The sequence below is a fragment of the Typopeltis vanoorti genome, chromosome 12, assembly GCF_054136105.1.
Source record: "Typopeltis vanoorti isolate ZY-2024b chromosome 12, IOZ_Tvanoo_1.0, whole genome shotgun sequence".
Lineage (NCBI taxonomy): Eukaryota > Metazoa > Arthropoda > Arachnida > Uropygi > Thelyphonidae > Typopeltis > Typopeltis vanoorti.
Window position 1 is genome coordinate 21,943,351 of NC_143560.1, and position 21,963 is coordinate 21,965,313.

The 21,963-nt window shown below is 35.2% G+C and overlaps 1 protein-coding gene across 3 annotated transcripts in view; it reads right to left on the reverse strand.

Annotated features, from left to right (window-relative positions):
• Positions 1–21,963, reverse strand: part of Snx27 (sorting nexin 27) — a 279,474-nt gene that overhangs the window by 114,073 nt on the left and 143,438 nt on the right. For all 3 annotated transcript variants that reach the window (XR_016549182.1, XR_016549181.1, XM_090402014.1), the window contains exons 7-8: positions 16,441–16,519; positions 3,841–4,001 (exon numbers count right to left, since the gene is read on the reverse strand). Coding sequence is in view for 1 of the 3 variants with exons in the window: in XM_090402014.1 (XP_090258140.1) it covers positions 3,841–4,001; positions 16,441–16,519 (240 nt within the window). In the remaining 2 variants the exon portion in view is untranslated. The remainder of the gene's footprint in view (positions 1–3,840; positions 4,002–16,440; positions 16,520–21,963) is intronic.

Below are 21,963 nucleotides of genomic sequence, written 5' to 3' on the forward strand. Positions count from 1 at the left end.
TACCACCATACTTCAGCAGTTTTTCTACTTCAAGTATGGATATGTATTCCTGACTGCATGCCAGGTCAGTGTTTTTTTACCACTGTGTTGTCATCACTGCTTGTTTCATTTAGCAGTTTTTCAAAGTAATTACTCCATACTTCAAGGATATCTTTTTCTTCCGTTTTCATGTCACCTTTATCATCTCTAACTCCTTTTACAGCACTCTTTCCTCCATTCCTAAGCTTCTTCAACAACCTCCAGAATATTTTGCCACCTTCTTGATATTTACTTTCTATATTCTTGCCAAAGTCCTCCCATGACTTTTGTTAGCTAGTTTTACAAAGTGTTTATCTTTTCTGCATTTGTCTCGTATTCTCTAAGAGCAAAAGCTGACTAATTTGCCAGGAACTTTTGATATGCTTTCTTCTTTTCCTTCACTGCCTCTTTAACTTCCTGTGTCCACCATGGAGTTCTAATTTTTCTATTCTTGCAGACAACTTCACCATATGCCTCTCTAGCTGAATCAATCAGGGCTTTCTTCAAGGCTTGCCACTGAATCTCCAAGGTTTGATTCCTGTTCTCAAACTCTTTCATTTTTTCTTCAATAATCTTTGTGTATTTTAGTCTACAGTTCACATCTGAAAGCTGCTCAACTTTTATTCGCTTTAAAACTTTCTTACATGTTATTCTTTTCAATATGAAATTCAATTTTATCCTGCTCAAATCTAAATAGTGATCACTTCCAATTTTAAATCCTCTGTACACTCTGGTGTTCTGTGCCAGGGAGAAAAGATCACTAGCAACAATAACATAGTCAATGACACTTTTCTTATTCCTTGCCTCTTCTCTCCATGTGAATTTGTGCACATTTTTATGTTGGAACATGGTGTTCGTAATAACCATGTCCATGTCCTGAGCAGAAATCCAACAGATATTTGTCATTATTATTAGCTTTGCTCTTTTCTCCAAATTTTCCCTAAATATTTCTGTATGTCTCACAATCATTTCCTACTCTGCTATTTAGATCCCCAACAAGGACCACCTTTTCCTTTTTCATTGTGTCAGTTGCTTTTTCTAAAGTCTCAAAAAATTTCTCCACTTTTACCTCAGTAGAACCTTCTGTGGGACCATAGGCACAAATAAATCTCATTGTCCAGTTACCCATTCTCATATTTTCCCACATTACTCTACTTGAGACTGACTGCATTCAAGAAGATTAGCCTTGTATTTTGTGTTGAATACTATGGCTACTCCTTCTTTTCCTTGATTGTCATTGCCTGAATATAACATTTTGTATTTATTGCTCAGAAAGACCTCACCAGTTTGTCTTTTTTGTTTCAGTCACCCCTACTATGTCAATCTGGTACTTATCTAATTACTCAGCTAGCTCCATTTCTTTGCTATTCAGGCTTCTTATGTTGATAGTACTGATCTTTAACTCTGGTGATGTTGAGTTGGGGTGTGTTTTCAGATTTGTTCCAGTAGCCGACTTTTTGCTGTTCACCCTGGTTCCCTGGTGAAAACAACAGGTGCCTTGTTTAACCGGGCGACGCCCCAGCCGGCATGAAATTTTGTCATGTTGTACCATCATTTTTTATTTTGGTTTAACCAATAAGAATACAATTTGGTCGGCTAAATTCCAAATTATCAGCCCATCCTCGTTCGTTCAGTATCCAAGTAGATACCCAACAGGGTGCACTACGAGAAGGTGAGGATTGGACATTAGGTCAGAATCCCTGGTCGGTTCTCCGCATTCCTTTAAAGGCTATGTGGAGGGCTCCTCTCAGTTATACAGCTTTGACCCTTAAGCACCCCCTATTAGTTTGATCTTTTAATATCAAATGAGCTTAAGATTGTTCATGGAAAACCACGGCAACTTCAAAACCACGTGGATAACATTGAAAAAATGTTACCCACGTGGCTTGAAACAAATAAAACAACAAAATGGTTCGGAAGGGATGAAATTTATTCAATTTATGAAAAACAGAGCACGTCACTCTGGAATAGATTGCAGTCCATATGAAAGTTTCAAGCCACGTGGATAACGTTTTTTCAATGTCTTGGTTTGCTCTTTCAACCGAGCCTTGTGGTTGAAGTTGCCGTGGTTTTCCATGAACAATCTTAAGCTCATTCCACATTCTGCAGACTTCTTCAATAATTTTATTTGTGAATTCCTGGCCATTGTCACTTTGCAAGATGCATGGGGTTCCAAATATTGTGAATACATCCAATAGATGACATGAAAGTTCTTCAGCTCATTTTGTTTTCAAAACTCTAAGTTGAACAAATTTTGTAAGATGCTCTTGATAAACCATTATAAATTTATAATCGCCGTCAGCTTTTGACTGCATATCAATTAAATCAATCTGACATTTGGAATTAAATTCGCTGCTTTTAATTGGTTTAACAACGAGCCCTTTTTTTTTTTTGGAGTGCTCAATTTCTTTTGGCAGGGTTCATAAAGATTCAAATATATCATAACAATTTCAAATGTGATGTTCTTATACTTCTCTTTAAGCTCTTTCATTATTCTGTTTCGTCCTCCATGGCAGATGGCAACATGAATGTCATGAATTAACTGAAAATTTTCCTCCAAGAAAGTGTAATACATAATAGGAATCTTTTACAATATCACATCTTGATAACCGTTGATAATCTTCAGGTGTTTTGACAGAAACCTTCTCTTTGTTCTTTTTAACTTTCGCTAAAAACGAATAATGCTCTTCTCTTGTGAATAACTGATTATTTTTCCCTTTTTTCGATCTCAACATATTAACTTGGTCATTAAATTGTGTTCTCATTATTTCTAAATCTCCCATTATGCTTATGGGTATGTAAAATCAATGAAAATGTGGAGAAGTGTATGCACTTACTAGCGACTGATGTAAATAAGAAAAAGCAACCTCTTCCATTAACGTAGTAATCAGTACTAAGCTTCTTCCAGGGCAGCGATTATGGTTATCTACCTAAAAACAAATCCATTATAAAGAAGTATCTGTAATGCTTCTTCATTAGCACTTTCGACAAAAAAAAAAGAAAAAAAAAACGTGTTAAGTGAAATTGCACGAGTTTTCACTTAATCAATGTATTTCACTTAACACATTTTCAACGTGGGTTTGAGTGTACATCAAAAACCAACAGAAATAAATTTCCAAACCCCACCCACCCTCCCCCAAACTTAGCGTATTAAAAATTATTACATTTACCATCAATAGTTGGGAAGTATTAATAATTACCAGTTCATATGATTAATTCTCGTAAATTATTACTTTAACCTCGTTATTTGGTTTGTATTAATAATAGCCAGTAATTATAATATAAACTAATTAATTACTTGGACCATAACATATACATATCAAAGCTGGTACAGCGATTAAATCATAAATTTAAAGGTAATTTAATTTAGGTACCAGATTAAATATTTGTATGTTATTAACCACATTTTATAGTTCTATAGAACAAAACGTTGCTAGTTTCCTTACACAATGGTCAAAACTGGGAAATAATTTGGAACTAATTCATCTGCTACCATGGTAGGGGTCTTTTGATATGGATGTGTGCAAGTTAAAACCAGAATAAATTTATTTGTATCCAATAAAGGAGCATTTCTGGGCATGGATTTTAATGCCATTTGATAGTAAATGCAGTTTACTAAAGTGAACTGCTGATTATGTTTGTAATAATTAAGCTCAAAATATACTACCACTATCAGGACAGGACAAAACATTTCAATAGTTTATAACAGTGCATAAATTTGCAACACTGCAAATGGAATGTAATCGTATGGCAAGACTAATGATCCTAGTTATATTTGACAACTCTCCAAAAGAAAGTCAATATTTAAAACCAATTTCTTACCTGCCAGAAAAAAAAAGTAGCTGCCATATTATCTTCACTCAATTCCACTTCTTTATTTAGTGTAAACAGCCATTTACGTATCAAAAGACATGTAGAAGTTGCTGTACTGTAATTCTGGATGTAAAGATTGTGTGGAAATTCAACTGGCTGCAACTTGCGTTCTAAAAATAATAATAATAAATAAAGCAAAATGAAGTACCTATTTGTTATACAAATACAGTAACTAGGGAATGCACAATCAAAGATGGATTTTCTCTCTATCTGTGAACACATACATATAATTCTGGCAAATACTGGCCATTATTTGCACAGCATTTATATTTAAGCACCAATAGATGCTAATTTAGAACCTCAAACTCTTAAATGATCCACAAAAACCAAGAAAACTAACACTATAATCATTCAGAGAAAAACCATTTTTACTTAATACAAAAAAGAAATAAGCATTCACATTTTAAAATGTGAATTTTTATTTATTTATTGAAAAGCTATATGCTATTTTAATTAAGATAGTATTAATTATAATTGAATGATGAATTCATTACATTCTCGATCATCAGTAATAACAGATAAATTTGAATTAAAGCAACAACAAAAAAAAAAAAAAAAAAAAAAAAAATCCATACAACAATTATAGGGTAAGTGCTACATGACAGAACAGATGCACACCACCATTGAAATTCATTGAAGCAGGGTGGATTAAAAATCAATGTAATTCAAGATCAATCTTGCAAACTTATGGAATGGTTAATCAATGATTTTAGGTCAAAGCAATGCAAGAGGGTCTCAAAACCCTTTTCAAACAAATGTTTATCTAAATTGTTTTGTGAATCAGTTTGGCATTATTCTGAAGGAATCTATGATTAGTCTCAATGCTATTCTGGAGTTAGGTGGTTTAACACCCCCCCACACACACACACCCTCTGTCCAAAGAGAAACCGAACTTTTTGAAAATATAAGAAACTATTCGAAAGTGGCAACTTTCATTAGTGTTGTGTCCACTGTTTATGACATTTATTTCATTAGAAGCCGAGTTATAGTACCAAGAGTGACCGTGTGTTTTGACGAACGGTCAGTCGTCATGATATTCATGTTGTACGCAACAAATTCTCGCTGTCAATTGCTTCAAAACTTTGAGATAAAACTCACCATTGACCGTTTGGCCAAGCAGAATGAATTCTTTGTGGATAATGCCCTTGGAATCGTAGAAACAAATCAGCAGTGTCTTTACTTTTGACTTCTTCAAGTGACTTTTTTTTGGATGCCCCTCTTCTGGTGGTCTCCACTCAGCACTTTGTTTCGGGCTCATACTTTAAACACCACGTTTCATCACCAGTAACGATCATTTCAAAAAATTTGAGTCCTTATGAATGGTTTTAATGAGGTCCTTGAAGTGTTCAATTTGATACATTCTTTGGTCGTTGGTCAACTTGTGGGGAACAAATCGCGAATTCAATTTACGAAGGCCCAAACTCTCGGTCAAAATGTTGTGCACAGTTGATTTTGGAATCCCCAATTCATCTTCAATCAATCTTATGGATGATTTCAGGTTTTCTTTGATTAAATCATGCACTTTTTAGATGTTAACTTTGCTCAGTCCAGTTTTTGGACGGACTGGCTTTTCGTTGTCCTCAAGCGTCTCACGACCACTTTGAAATCGTTTAAACCACTCGTACACGTGAGTATGGGATAAGCATTCATCACTGTATGCTTTTTGAAGCATCTGATGTGTTTCGTTAAAACTTTTACCAAGTTTAACACAAAAGTAAATCGCAGCTCTCTGTTTGAAACTCATTTTCCGACCGTTCGTCAAAACACAGTCACTCTTAGCACCATAACTCTGCTTCTAATGAAACAAATGTCATAAACAGTTGACAACACTAATGAAGGTTGCTGTTTTCGACAACAAAAAGATACAACAGGTGGCGCCACTAGTTTCTTCTATTTTTGAAAAGTTCAGTTTCTTTTTGGACAGAGGGTGTATACATTGATCAAATGAACACAATACTAATGTTTATCAGTCTTCCTCTACTGATTCAGTTTGACCAAAATAAGACCGCTGGTATCTGCATAACACTTCATACACACATCTGGAAGAGTAATATGTGTGTGTATGTGTGTGTTTGTTCGTTCTTAATGGAAGGTAAAAAGTTCACAGAGTAGAGAAATGTGACTAATAGTTTGGGAATCATTCTCAAATACTACCTGTTATGCAAGATGGAAATTCTTTAAAATATGACAGTGGAAGAACTCAAACTATGATTATGAGTCAAAGAGAAAATGATATAAGGGCTAGGGCGTACCCCTTAAGCGACGCGCAGGCACATCGCCCTACAGCTGCGAGAAGTGGACGAGGGCTACCGCATCAAGGGCGGATGCGGTTAAAGAAGCGAGCCCAGCAGGTGGAGAGGATGTTGCGAGTGGGAACACTGAATGTTGGAAGCATGAATTTAAGGGGAAGAGAGGTGGCAGACATGATGAGGAAGATGGACATTTTATGTGTGCAGGAGACAAGGTGGAAAGGGGGAAAGGCAAAGGTACTGGGAGATGGATATAAATTGTTCTACTCTGGAGCGAATAACGAGGGAAGAAATGGTGTAGGAATTGTGGTGTGTGGCAGAATGAAGGGTGAAGTACCGGACGTGGGTAGAAGGAACGAGACAGGATCATGCGAAGGAAATTGGGTCTTGGAGAAGAGCGGGTGGTCGTATTATGTGTATATGCCCTGCAAGTTGGTTGTACAGCAGAGGAAAAAGATGAGTTCTGGAACGTGTTAGATGAAGAAATGAGGGAATTAGAAGAAAATGAGATGGTGATTGTCGGAGGAGACTTGAACGGGCACATAGGAAGACAGAATAGAGACTGTGAAAGGGTGCATGGTGGCCACGGAGTGGGAATGATGAACCAGGAAGGAGAGAGGGTTGTGGACTTTGCAGTAGCGTTTCATCTGGCAATTGTGAACTCGTTTTTTTACAAGAGGGAAGAACATTTGATAACATTTAAGAGTGGTAACAACAAGCTCACAAATTGACTACATTTTGACTAGAAGAAAACATCTTAAGGTTGTGACAAATTGTAAAGTAATTCCAACAGATCAAGTAGCACAACAACACCGACTGCTGTGTGCAGACTTTAAAATAAGATCGAAGATAAGAACTTCTGGATGTCATGGGATGAAGACAATTAAGTGGTTTCGCTTAAAAGAGGAGAGTGTGAGGAATCGTTTTAGGGAGAGGGTGTTAGAGAGGATTTCGGATGGACTGGAATGTGTACAAGATTGGTGGAAACATAATTCAAAAGTAATCCTGAGCTGTGCAATCGAGGTGCTTGGTGAGACATCTGGAAAGATTAGAGAGCAGGAGGGTTGGTGGTGGAATAATGATGTACAAGTGGCAGTGACAGCTAAGAGGAAGGCAAAGCAGAAGTGGGAAGAGTCAAGAGTGGAAGAGGACAGAGAGGTGTACAAAGAGAGAAAGCAAGAAGCCAAGAGAGTTGTGGCACAGGCGAAGGCCATGGCATATCAAGATCTGTATGATCAATTAGAAACAAAGGAAGGACAGAGAAAAATTTACCAACTAGCAAAATGTAGAAATAAAGCAGCAAAGGACATCTTACATGTGAGGCAGATCAAAGATGCTGAAGGAAGAGTATTATGGAGGGATGTGGATATAAGAAACAGATGGAAAATATACTTTGAGGGACTTTTGAATGAGGAAAATGCAAGGACTCACAGAGGAGATGGGCAGCCTTCTGAGGGGATGGTACAGAACATCAGTAGAATGGAAGTGACGGAGGCCATGAAGAGGATGAGGAATGGAAAATCGGTGGGCCCTGACAGAATTCCAGTGGAGGCATGGAAGGCACTGGGGGAAGAGGGAATTGACCTGCTGTGGGACCTGTTCATGAAAGTTTGCCAACAGGAAAATATACCCGAGGAATGGAGGGAGAGTACTCTTGTTCCCATCTACAAGGGTAAAGGGGATGCACACGACTGTAAAAATTTACAGAGGAATAAAGTTGATGTCCCACACAATGAAGATCCTAGAAAGGGTTCTTGATGGTAGATTGAGGGAGGAGGTGGAGATTGCAAAGGAACAATTTGGCTTCATGCCTGGTAGATCAACAACAGATGCTATATTTGGGTTATGACAGATGATAGAAAAATATCGAGAGAAACAAAGGGAGCTACATCTGGTATTTATTGATCTGGAGAAAGCATATGATAGAGTGCCAAGGCAAGAAGTCTGGAGGTGTCTGAGGGAGAAGAAGGTGCCGGAGAAATATGTCAGGTTGGTGCGGGAAATGTACAGAAATGTGAAGACAAGTGTTCGGACCTGTTTGGGACAGACAGAAAGTTTTCAAGTAACAGTTGGCTTGCATCAAGGGTCAGCATTAAGTCCGTTTCTGTTTAATATTGTGATGGAGGTGGTAACAGAGGAGGTGAGAGAAGATGCGCCTTGGACAATGTTGTATGCAGATGACATCTTGCTGTGTGTAGATTCAAGAGAAGAAGCAAGAACTAAACTGGAAAGATGGAGAAAAGTACTGGAAGAGAGAGGTATGAGACTGAGCAGAAGTAAGACAGTATATGTGTTGCGCAGTGGGCGGTGGCAGCCAGGACACAGATCTGGAGCTGGAAGGTGAGAGACTTTAGATACTTAGGTTCAACAGTGGAAGAAGATGGAGGAGTTGAGAAGGAAGTGGGATGCAAGATACAAGCGGGTTGGAGGAACTGGAGGGAGATGGCTGGAGTGTTATGCGATAAGAGGGTCTGATCAATCTGAAAGGCAAAATTTATAGGACAGTAGTGAGGCCAGCTATGACATATGCTATAGAAACTGTGGCCCTGAGGAAAAATAACATCAGCAGGATGGAAGTAGCAGAGATGAGAATGCTTAGGTGGATGTGTGGTGTGATCAGAAAGGATCGTCTGAGAAATGATTATGTCAGGGGAACAGTGAAAGTTACGAACTTAGGAGCGAAAATACAGGAGGCAAGGTTGAGATGGTTTGGTCATGTGATGAGGAGGGAGGACGAATATGTGGGAAGAAGGGTCATGCAGATGGATGTGCAAGGAAGGCGGAAGCGTGGGCGGCCAAAGAAGAGATGGAGGGAGCTGGTGGAAGAGGACTTGAAGATGAAGAACTTGGATGTGGTGACAGCCCAAGACAGGAAGGTGTGGAGGAGACTCATTACAAACAGTGATCCCACTTAAGTGGGAGAAGCTACAGAAGAAGAAGAAGATGACAGTGGAAGAATATGGTATATAGTTTTCTAGAAGTCTTTGGATAATTTTCTAACTTAATTTTAGTGCATAAAGTCTCTATGGTACAGGCTACACTTAATGTTTGCACAATGCTACTTCATTTGACTGCTGAAGTGCTTTTTTTTTTTTTTTTTTTTTTTTTTTTTTTTTTAACAAGTATCTGCTTGTTGCAGTTGCCTTTTAGTATACTGTTAATGCCAGGATACACTATCAGTTTCTTTAGTTAAGATGATCTAAGGAAGTAAAAATGATTATGCTTTTCCAAGATAAACTTTATTCACAGATGAAGATTATTCATTTCTTGAAAGGAAATTTAGTTCTGATTCAGAATGGGGCTAAATGCAACTATGCTACTAATGTAATGTATTCATAACTACAGCTGAAGGTTATATAGCTGAAGACAGTTGGCCATCTAGGTTTTCCAAATAATAATTCACTTGGGATACAGCAAACTACATATTGCTCTTGCCATTTATTTGTAGATTTGTTCTTCCAACAAATAAAATTACCTGAATGCATAACAAAAAGACCAAAGCCAGTAATTATAACTGTAGGAATGTCTTGGGAAAGAAGATGCATATACTTACAGTACATTATTGGTATATGATATAACAATGGAGCTTACCATTTTTGGAATGGCAGGTTCCAATGTTACATAAATTTACCTTAAAAAAATTTTGGTAAATTTTTTGGAATGAAATGATCATTCTAATATACCTCTTGTTTTTGCAATTAATTAACAATGAACTTTTTAGGCAATGAGAATGTGTCACTTAATATCTCGAAGTGCTCATTGAATACTTCAGATGTTATCTATCTACAGTTTCTATCATCCTCAAGTCCACGCAGTTAGCCTAGTGGCTATGCGCTTTGCAACCATGCCTGTAAAAGGAGTGTCCTAGGTTCGATTCTCGTCGACGACGTCAGGAGCTTAAGGATCTACCTCAGCCATAGCCAAGTTAGCCGGTCTTGGGCATGGAACAATAGGGTTTTCCCCCCCAGTTTATCTGGGGTTTTTCATCCCGTAAGGCAAACAGGCCCCACGAACACACATGGATACAGTCAGGAATACTTAAGACAATCCCTCCAGCTATAGTTCTGAATTGTCAGTTATGCCAGTCCCGAACCCAGATAAAAATAGGAGGGACTGAGGTGGTGCCATACCTCCCCATAAAAGGGACTCACGGCCGTTGAATCACCAAATGAAATGAATGAATCATTCATTTTGTATTCATTAAATATTCATTTAATGAATATTCATATTCATTAAATGAATATTCACGAATTTTGAATGAATATTAAAATATTCATTAAAACACTTGTATATAGTGTGTTTTAATGTGTGTATGTTAATGTATATCTGCCTGTGTGAGTAGGTAAAAACCTACTCACACAGGCAGATACATTCATAAACTCTCCCACCACCACCACCCCTCTCTGAACAATATGGTATTATTAAAATTCTAACCAATAGAATCCACAAGCTTTGTTCCAGTGGATCCGCCCTTTCAATGGAATTTCAATCACATACACAACACCTTCCTTTCCAATGGCTACAGCGATTACAGAATTAAAAAAATAATCAGTTCCTTCCCCATTCCCTGGCCATCTCTTCAGAAGGAGTTCAGAAATGACATCACCATACCCTACATCCATGGCACATCAGAAAAAATAGCGAGGTATTTAAAAAAGTACAACCTCCACATCCCGTTTAAGCCCCACTGTAAACTTACTACCCTTATCCATTTCACCAAAGATCAGCTCCCTCCTCTCTCAGTGACTGGAGTATATACAGTATCCTGTTCCTAGAAGCTGGCTTACTTGTCAGACAGCAGATCAGCAACCATCCATTTAGAAGAGCACAAATCATACATCTACAATCATGACTACAGTCAATTTGGCTTTGCAGACCATGTTTTGGATAGAACCTACAGAACCTGCTGGAGAAAAACCACCATGCTCCATCATAGTAAATTCAAAAAAAAGAAAGACTGTTTTTAGAATCTGTGGCAGCACTCAGAAATCAACAGAATTTAAATAAATATGGTTGCATAAAACTTCTCAAAATCTGAGAAACATTAATTATTAGAGATTCCACGTTACATCCTAGGTCACCTACAAACACACATAGAGGGCGCACCACCTAGATAGGACTTTAAGAGTCATCCACATGTTTCACTCAGTATTATATTGTATTTGAGTGTGTTATTACAAAAGTTATTGTAATCCCTGAAGATGTCACAGTGACTGAAAGGAAATATTGGAAGCATTAAAATTAGTTTTAATCCTTTTCCAATGCTGATAATATTCCATTAAACCTCTCTCTGTTATTCATTATCTATATGTATCCCATTATGAAGAAAAGTGATATTAAACCTAATATCAAAATTGGAGATGTTTATCTCAGCTCTTTACTTTATATGGATGATGTTATACTTCTAAAATAAATCCAGTACAAGTCTGCAAGATTCCCTAAATAAATTGAATAACTATTGTAATAGATATGGTATGAAGGACAGCAATAACAAGACAAAGACAATGAAAATATCAACTGCATTGAGAATGGAGAACCTATAGAACAAGTAAAACATTTCAGCTACTTAGGCACGATTTTTTGTGAAGATGGTAAATTGATATGGATATAAACAACAGAATCAACAAAGATGGTATGGTGGGAAGTCAATTGAATAAATTTATATGGAATAATAGAGAAATTAGTCAAAACACTAAATTAGCTGTATACTGCAGTGTTCAAGCCAATTTTAACTTATGGATCTGAGAGCTGGGTTAGAAATAAAACACTTGACCAAAGACTAGAGACCACAGATATGAGTCCTGAGAAAGATTAGGTGCATGTACAGATGGAATCAATGGCAATAGCATATTAAAAATGAGGATATTAAGAAAGAAATTGTTGGCATTGTTAGCATCCTGGAATGTGTTAGCAGAGATAATCTCAGGTGGTATGGTCATTTAAACAGAATGGGAGGGGAAAGGTTAGCAAAACAAGTGTTCTCTGCCAGTTTGGCAGGAAAAAGACCCAGAGGTAGACCAAGATATAGGTGGATTGATACAGTAAAAAGTTCTTTGGAAGACAAAAATATAAGATCTGATAATGTTGGAATCTTTACAGCCAGCAGATATTTGGAGGAAAATTGTAGATAGGAAGTTAGTGGTGATGAAAGTTTTTCATGCAGTATTATCATATCCTGTACACCCCTTGAGGGTACATGTCAGGAATTCATTTTAGAAATTATGGACTTTACAACTGTGTTATAAATAACTATTTTAATTTTCCAACATTTCAACCTTCATGTTAAAGTTGAACGTCAGGAAAACAGGATGCACAATTCCTATCAGACAAAAGGAACATAAACGACACATTAAATATAATAACTATGGTGAAGCTGGTCTTTCTGATCATGCCCTGAACACTTTATATAGCACTGACTGGAAAAGCACTAGTTGTTTACATCACACCAAAACCTTCGTTTTGGTTCCTTAGTATGAACGTAAATTTAAGGAAGCCTGTGAGATTCGTATCAACCACTACTCTTAACAATAATGGTCTAAAAATCCCAAGCATATGGAAGGCACATATTCTACCACAGAACCTTTCTCCCTAAGAGTTAACTATAAACAGGACTGTAGATAATCCAGAATCTTAAATCTAATATACCAATCATCATGTTAAATTAGGATATCATTGGTACTTAAGAAAACTATCTATATGAAAGACTGTTTCTCTGATGTTATCTTAAATAGAATATAGCTTTGATAGTTTCTAATTAATTAATTTTATTTGTATTTTTTATTTAATTTTTTTTAATATATTTTTCACTAGAGGTCATGCCAGTAGAATAACCTCTGATCAAATCATTGTCTCTTTAGCATACTGTGTGAAATGTAACTCAGCTTGTCCTTGTATGTTTGTGTATACTCCAGATGATGACCTTAATATGAAGGTCGAAATGGCAGGAAATTAAAATAGTTATTTATAACATGGTTGTAAAGTTCATAATTTCTAAAATGAATGCTGATCACCATGTAACACTAAAAAAAAAGGATACATGTCAAGAAAATTTGATGATGATAATGAGATTAGAAAGATTATATAATTATTTACCTACAAAACAGTATAGTTTAAAATAGTTCATAGATGAATTTTTAATTGAAAACATTGGAAATATTTTCATGAGAACTATCTTGATGTGAGTGACAAATTTATGCTATCCAAAGAACTACAAGAAGTGACACTTCCATAAAAATTCAAGTACATCAGAAGTCTGACACACTGGGTCATCTCTCAAGTGTTTTTTTTTTTTTTTTATGTGGTTCCTACATCCACAAAAAAAGTTTATTTGTAACCTACAGTACATTCATACCGTGGGTGAGCTAAGGATTTTACTCTAGACATCGAATTTTTTTTTTTAATCCTAGAGCACTAAGTACAAAAAATAAGGAGTCAAGTCATATGAGTGATTTATTTTATTTTATTTTTTAATTGAAACTAGTAGCATATTCAAATGGCACCTGGCTAATGTGAAAAAGTCTTCTTTGGTGTTTCATAAAACATAATCACTTTATACCAATGGGTTTAGAACCTCTAACTTCCCTGCAAATGCCACTACCTCATCGCAAACCTTGGCATGTGTGAAAAGGAAGATTAACTTACAGTAAGGAATATATTTAGCATATAGCAAGATGAATATTTCTTAAAAAACATACTGACTATAAGTTCAAGAAATAAAAGTGGACTGCTCAGATAAGAAAATTGTCATTGAGCTTCAGATACTTGACTTCAAATGAAAAGCTTCATATCAGAACAGTCCAACACTCTCTCTCAGCTATTGAAACACGATAAGAATCTTACCTTGTACAAGCTTTCAAACCATGAAAATCCTGATATCATTAACTTTCAATATAGTGGACTTATAGGAATCAAAGAAATAGCATGGTACAGTTCATTTATTTAGAATAATACTGATGCTTTATGTATTTCAGGCAAGGCTTCTCAGTAGTTTGTTATTAAAATAATAATAATAAATAAAAATAATATATAGCCATTATTTTATATCAAGTAGGCAAAATTGTTGCATTTAATTAATTTCCAAAGCAAATGATCATTTATGAAATATAAACATTTCTCCATAGTCACCTTCATGTTGCACTACTTAAAAAATAAGTATATCAAAGGACTAAGAAGAGCAAATATGTAGGCTCACCTCATCCATGCTGAAGATCTGTATTTTCATAAGCATTTAATTATCTGTGAAACTTATAAAAATGTGGATATTAAATCCAGCATTATTTCAAATGCTGAATACAGAAACTATAAAAGTTTCGTATGAAATTTGACCAGAGAGCTTACAGGAATACATTCACTGCCATTTACGAGTTGTCCTAGCTGGATCTAATAGATGACAGCTATCAAGCATCTGTATATTTGCCTCCTATTGGTCCATTCTGATAAGATTTTTTGATTGGCTCTTTATTTTAAATACTTCACACACTAACTGAGAGTTCACTTATGGAAAATACACCTCTCCAACGTTTCAAGTTCCTTAGTATTGCAAGAGAGTTTTTGTTCTCTTTAAGGTTTCTGCCTGGTCTCTGAGGATGAACCAATAAGTTTGAAAAAGCTGTCAGACCAGTGAAACCTTATCAAATTGGACCAATAGAAGGCGAATATACAGGAGGTTGATAGCGGTCATCATCACCTATTAGGTCCGGCTACAGCAACTCGTAAACGCCGGCAAATTTTATACGAAACTCTTATAGTTTCTGTATTCAGCTTTGAAACAATGCTGGATTTAATATCCACTTAAATTTTTATAAATTTTGCATCAGCAAACTGAAGCCTTTAGCTCTTTATTTCAGTAAATATCTGTGAAACTTTATAAAGTTTGGAATGCAAACAATTTTTTTCCTATGTAGAAGGTATTTTACCTTGGGTAGAATAAATGTTAAAAATACCAAGCAATTTTAAACCTGGTTTTACTCCAGGTTTAAAATTCCATTTCCCAAGTAAGCAAACAGACAAATAAGTTAAGTTTGCGCCTGCAAGTGATGCAAGTCTAGCTGATCCTACATAGACTTGCATCACTTGCAGGCGCAAACTTAACTTATTTGTCTGTTTGCTTACTTGGGAAATGGAGTAAAACAGGTTTAAAATTGCTTGGTATTTTTAACAATTTTTTTCCTATTTAGTATAAAATAATGATAGACATTTCCTATCCTCGCTTATAATAATTTTTATTGCCAAGCTGAATCCTTTTTGTTTTTTTGCTTTTTTTTAAATTTAAGTAGTTTGTGACAGTAAAAAAAGCATCTGTATCAATCCAAAATGTTCCTAAGAAGTATACAGCTTAGGAAATTCAGATACAGATTTAGTGAAGGCTGGCTATTTCTTTGAAATTGACAAATCCGGTCAAATAAACATGTATATCCTTCCCAACAACATATGTTCATGCCATGATTAATAATGTGTAGAGGACCTGCTGTGTTATGGAATTTGTTTTAAACTTTATGGATTTTGATGAATTTTAAATGGATTTTCATGTTTTTGATAGTTTTTTCTATCTCAAGTATTGATACAAATACTCTTGACTGCATTTCTCTTTAGTATTTTTTATCTCTATTCTATCTATACTTATCTCAATTCCTGTCAAATGTCATCTCCATCCAGGAGCTTGACTATTATGGATCTCTACGTGATATCCACAATGCATGGTAGAAAGATAAGATGGTGAGGCTCTAATCTCTTCCATCTCACAGTTAGTAACCTGTCTGTAGATTGTGTGTATGTGTGTTCATGTGACTGGTTTGCCTGTTTTGAAGGATGAAAAACCCGAGTAGGAAAAAAACCCCCACCACTGTATGAGACTGGCAAAACTCACCGAAAAAGCCCTAATAAACATTACTCACATTATAGACAGGATTAAAAACCCACATCTTTCCAACCAAAGGGATTTGTCAAAACCAACTGAGCCACAGAGACACCCTTATCTCAATCAATTTTTAAAGGAATTACTCCAGATATGGTGCAAGAATGTGCATATTTCATTTCAAGTGTATAACCATCCTATGTCCAACAACATTTTAAATTTTCTTTTTTTATTCATTAAAGCAGCATGCCATCAGGTAGAAGGGATTTGACAACACATCTGCCCTTGGGGGGGGGGGATAGTTCACTTGAGCATAACTGTTAAAAGATGATAATTTATTTCCAAGTCAAAATTTATACTGCCTATTCACAGAAACACGTTTCCAATATATTAATATTGGGAATATCACTCAAAATATACAGAAAATGTAAAAACCAGTTAACTTACCAAATCCATATTCTACAATTTCAAACAGTGCAAAATATCTTGAAACTTCTTTTGACATGACTATTTTTTCTATTACGGCCTAGCAAAACAATAAGAATATAGTGATCATAGAGAAACAAAACTAAAATTATAAAACATAATATCAGTGCACTTAAACATTCTTTAAAATAAATCACAGATTTAAGTAATAACGCTTAGATAATACAAAAAACAAAAGTGCCTGTCATACTGAGTTTATTCTAAGGAGGTGCTCAATAAAATTTTATTCTGTATGCATAATAAATGCCACCTAAATGAAAAACACTACCGAAATTAACACACTCTAAAAGTCCAATGAAACCTGAATGAAGTCAAGTTAAATTTTATGAAAAAAATGGAGGGAGGAAGGAAAAACAAAATAACCTGTTCTTTTTAGTAAGACTGCATCATTGGATGCTATGACCATGAAGAACCTATACTAATGCTATATCATAAAACTAAAATTTTAAAACATCTATAGGTGACTTACACATGAAAATTAGTATTAGCAGCTGAAGTAATTAAGGATATAAGACCAATATATTATATCTGCTGGTGAAGAAAAATGCATGATAATTAAACTATATTAATGTTAAAACATAAAACTCAGCTTTTAACATGACAAAGTAATCTGTAACTGGATACTGCTGTCAGTATAAAAGTAATACTCAACACAAAGAAGATGTTTTTTTTTTTTTTTTTTTTTTTTTGAGATAATAAACCTCAGTTTCTGGGATCCAATGTAAGAGGCCTATAAGTTGAATAGTCGCGAAGTAAATCCTACCCGGAGTCAATTGAAGAGACTTAATTCTCTTATAGATAATGTATCTACATGGAATGAAGATCAAAAGAAAAAACTTAAAACCTTCTTCGGTCGTCCACCTAGATTGTATGGTCTTCCAAAAGTTCATAAACCAGGCATTCCGTTAAGACCAGTCGTAGATTGTATAGGTTGCCCAACTTACAAAATCTCAAAATTTTTATCTAATTTACTCTCCTCTTCAACTAGAAGAACTGATACTTATATAAATTATACTTTGGATTTTAAAAATAAAATTTCAGATCTTCATTTGGACGTTTCTGATATCATGATCAGTTTAGATGTTGTTTCTTTATTTACAAATGTGCCTCTTTCGGAAAGTATTGAATTACTACAACAGGAATTTCCTTCAGACATTGTAAACTTATTTGATTTTGTAATAAATTCTGGTTATTTTTCTTTTAAAAATAAGTTGTATCAACAAATTGAAGGAACAGCAATGGGTAATCCTCTCTCTCCTGCTATCTCCAATTTCTTTATGGAACATTTTGAACAACGTATCTTTGACAATATTTCTCCCGGACCTACTCATTGGTTCAGATATGTCGATGACATTTTTGCTGTATGGAATGGCTCTTCTGATGAACTTCAACAATTTCTCAATAAGTTAAACGCATTTCATCCTAGGATCAAGTTTACCCTAGAAGTAGAATCAAATAAGCAGTTAGCCTTTTTAGATCTTCTAATTCTTCGCCAACCAGATGGTAACCTACATTTCTCAGTTTATAGAAAGAAGACTCATACAGGCCATTATATCCATGCGGAATCTCATCACCATCCCAGTCAAAAGGCAGGAACTATTAAAACACTGGTTCATCGGGCCCACTCCTTTTGTTCTACAGACGATCTTTTACAGAAAGAAATACGATATATAACTTCTTCCTTTCTATCTAATGGCTATAAGAATTGCTTCATTAAAATAACTTTGAGTAGATTTAATATGTCTCCCTCTTCAAACACAGAGAAAATAACGCGCATTACCATCCCTTATATACAAGGCATCAGTGAACGTATAGCAAAAATTTTAAACCACTGAATATTTTTGTTGCCTTTCGACCGTTTAGAAAAATCTCCACCTTTCTCGCTTCTCCAAAGGACAAGCTTCCACATCTTAATCATCCAGGTGTCTACCAGATTCCGTGCTCTTGTGGATTATGTTATTTCGGACAAACGGGAAGATCTGCCTCCATTCGGCTAGAAGAACACCAATCTTATATTGAATACTTTAAACCTGAAAAGTCTGGACTTGCAGAACATGCCATCTTCACTAGACACAGAGTTCATTGGAGAAAGACAAGAGTTCTTCACAAAAGTCAGTTTCTCATGGAACCTTTATAAAGAAGCATGTGAAATTCTACTTCATTCTCCTAACTTAAACAGATCCGACGGCTTACGTCTATCCCCTTTATGGGAGATAGTACTTTACAAATCAGCTAATCTTTCCTAACTTTTTATTGTATTAATTTTTTTTTTTTTTTTTTTTTTTTTTTTTTTAGGAAAGTTATTGACCTTTTTAGTTATCTTACACCAGCTACTTAGGTGGCGCTTTTTGGAATTGTCAGTTAATGTTTAATTTTTGTGCCTAATTGTACTGAAGATGCCTGTGACACACAGGCGAAAATTATACTATTAAATAATATTTCTACGTGAGTTTTTCCGTTATTTATTATGTATAGTTATGTCTACTCACGGTTTACCTCTTTTAAAACTTAAACAACTAATATTTATTGCAATGTATTTACCATGCTAGTAAAACTTGACCAAACCTTGGGTGCTGATGGTATAATACTTATTTTTGTGAAAACAGATCCTTTAACAGAGATCCTTAAAGAGTGGTAGTATGTTTTAAGTTTATAGCTATACCATGACGCCTATAGCAGTTTTAACATTGCCAGTGATTTTAAAAGGTTAAACATTTTAGCGATTAGATCTTGGTCTCAAACCTAAAAAGTCAATGGTAGAACTGGTTGTAATGTAATTAGAAACTGGCAACAGACAGCATAATATCTTAAATGTTTTACACATTTTTCTGTTTCCTACATGCAGTTGCAGACTGAAAGACAAAGCATAATGTTAATGATTAAAGAACTTAGTGCAGCTGAGAGAGAAACCCTTGAAGTCTGACAATCTGGACAAGTAGGTTGCTATTGGGACCAAATATGACAAAGTTCCTGTTGAAATTGGAAAGGCTGATGACAACCACTAAGTCTCTTTACATTTAATTCCAACTTTTGAAACAATCAATTGCCTTTAAACCACATGTAGCACTGTCATAAGATACTATGACAGTACTACATGATTAAGTTTACATTACTTATCTACCATTAACAATTTTTCTCCTGATAAGTGTCACTTGTTAGCACTCCAATATTGTCATAACTTATATTTTTGTCTTCTACAGCACTTCTGTCTACATCAATCAAAACATCTAGATCAGGGTCTTCCTCTGGATCTCTTTAAAGGCACAGCTTCCATTTGGACAGCAGGCAAGTTTACTGCTGATAACCTTTATGAAATCAGATTTGGATCTGCTGATGACTCATTTGCATATGTTGTGTGCTTTGGTGTAAGTAGAGTATGAAGCTGGAGTTCTTGAAGCGAGCCACTTGTAAGCTAAATATGTCAATGCCTTGACAAATCAGACATCTGATGATGATTCACTGAACACCAATCATTGTTACTTTTATAAAATAATGGAATACTTTTTGATTTTATTTACAAAAGAAAATTGTAAATCGAGTAATCATCATCATGCATATCAAGGATTTAGGCCTAGCATGGCCTGTTCCGGCCTTAGAAGTCATCATTGAATTGTTTAAGAGGACGTCCTGTTTTCTTTTTCCTAATGACTTGTACTTTAAGGCTTGTTTTGGTAATATTTCTGTTTTCATTCTTTGAATGTGTTCCATCCATTTATGTTTTTGTTTTTATTTTTTATTTTATACTTCCCATATTTCTGTATGAAAAATGTCTTAGACTTTGCATGAAGCTTTATAATATTTTATTCCATCTTTTTTTTTTTTTTAACCTCAGGCAATTTCCAAAAAATAAAGAGATTTCTTGAAATAAACAATGAAACTGAAAATTTCGTTCTTCAGGTAAAAGAAGAGAAGAATAGAGTGAGATTACCAGAAATTCTCACAATAATTTTGCCTTATCAGTTACTTTGACATAAGTTGTTAAGAAATTGCACTGTACTGTATTTAGTGCTTAAAAATCATCTGTTTGCTTGTTTAATAGTATTGAAGGTAAAACATAACTCACTATACGCAATCAGTTTCATTGAAGTGTACACATGTAAGCAAACAAAAATGCTGCTTATTTCTTTGTCGTCACAGAAAAGGGGTACTTAGAAATTATCTTGCATCATGATTACTTATATCCTAAAAACAATACTTTTTTCCATCTATATAGCCTAGAGTTTCTATAGTAAGAGCACACCACTTGCCATGTGTTGTCCTATGGACAAGTATAACATGAGAACTTATGTATGCGTGATATGAATGTGATAATTTCACATGAAAGAAAAAAAGATTAATAATAATTGAAAAAAAAAAAAAAGACTGGAATCACATATGGATATAGAAATGTTGGATGAACAGGTAGATTTCAGGAGGTAGAGAACTAGAAACCAGACAGCAAGCATAAGGTGGATTATGGAAGGAACAACAGAATTTCAAGCCGTATTAATTATAAATGATTATAAAAAAATTAATGCACTGATGTACTGAGTATAACAGACTGAGGAATGTCATGACAGTAATGGAAAAACCTCAACATCTACGATCTCAACTAGAGAGCTGATCTACAGCTCTCTAGTATGACAGTCAAGAAGCTTTACTATAAAAAATAAATAATAATAATAATAAAAAATTTAGATAAACATTGTTAGAACAGAGAAGTATACTGTTGCACTATCTTTTTAACTTGTATGGGAAATTTATTATGAAAATGGCTGAAGTAGATAAATACCCTGCAGCAATTAACACTGGAGGTAAACTAAATAAAAAATAATAATTTGAGATATGAGACCTGCATAGCCCTATGGAAACAATGTCTGCATCCATAATGCTAGGTTGCCCAAAGAGAGAACATTCTAAGTTCATTTCTAGTTGATGACTAGGGGAACATTTTCTAAGCCTTTCTTTGACAGGTTTCCAAGTTATTCAATCTCTGGTATGGGCTAGTATGGTTTTTTTTCTCCTACAAACTCACAAAAATTGACTGTAGAATTCACTATTTCAGACAATAACTAACAGTGTTAGACCATAACACTGCAACATTTGTCTGCTGTACTCTCTTCCCATGCCATTAAAATTTATAGTATTGGCCAGTTATCTGTGACTGGTTTGGGTGTGTGTGTGGGGGGGGGGGGATTTGACTTCCCTTTCCAAAAATAGTTTGGGCTAAATGGCCTTTCCTACTCCCTTTGGGGGATAAAAGTGTGCTAATAGACATAAGATATGGAGATGGCACAACCCTTATGGCAGAAATGAGGGAGAGAGAAAGAGAGATCTGGAAGGATTGATTCTGTGGCTGAACATTGATTTGTTGGAATCCAGAATAAATAAAAAAAGTGGATAGTGTGAAAAGAACAGCTATGAGGAGGAAGCTATACCAAACTGACAAATTCTAAAACAGATGCTAGTAAGACTAAAATTCCAACTGTTAAAGTAATAGTCTTT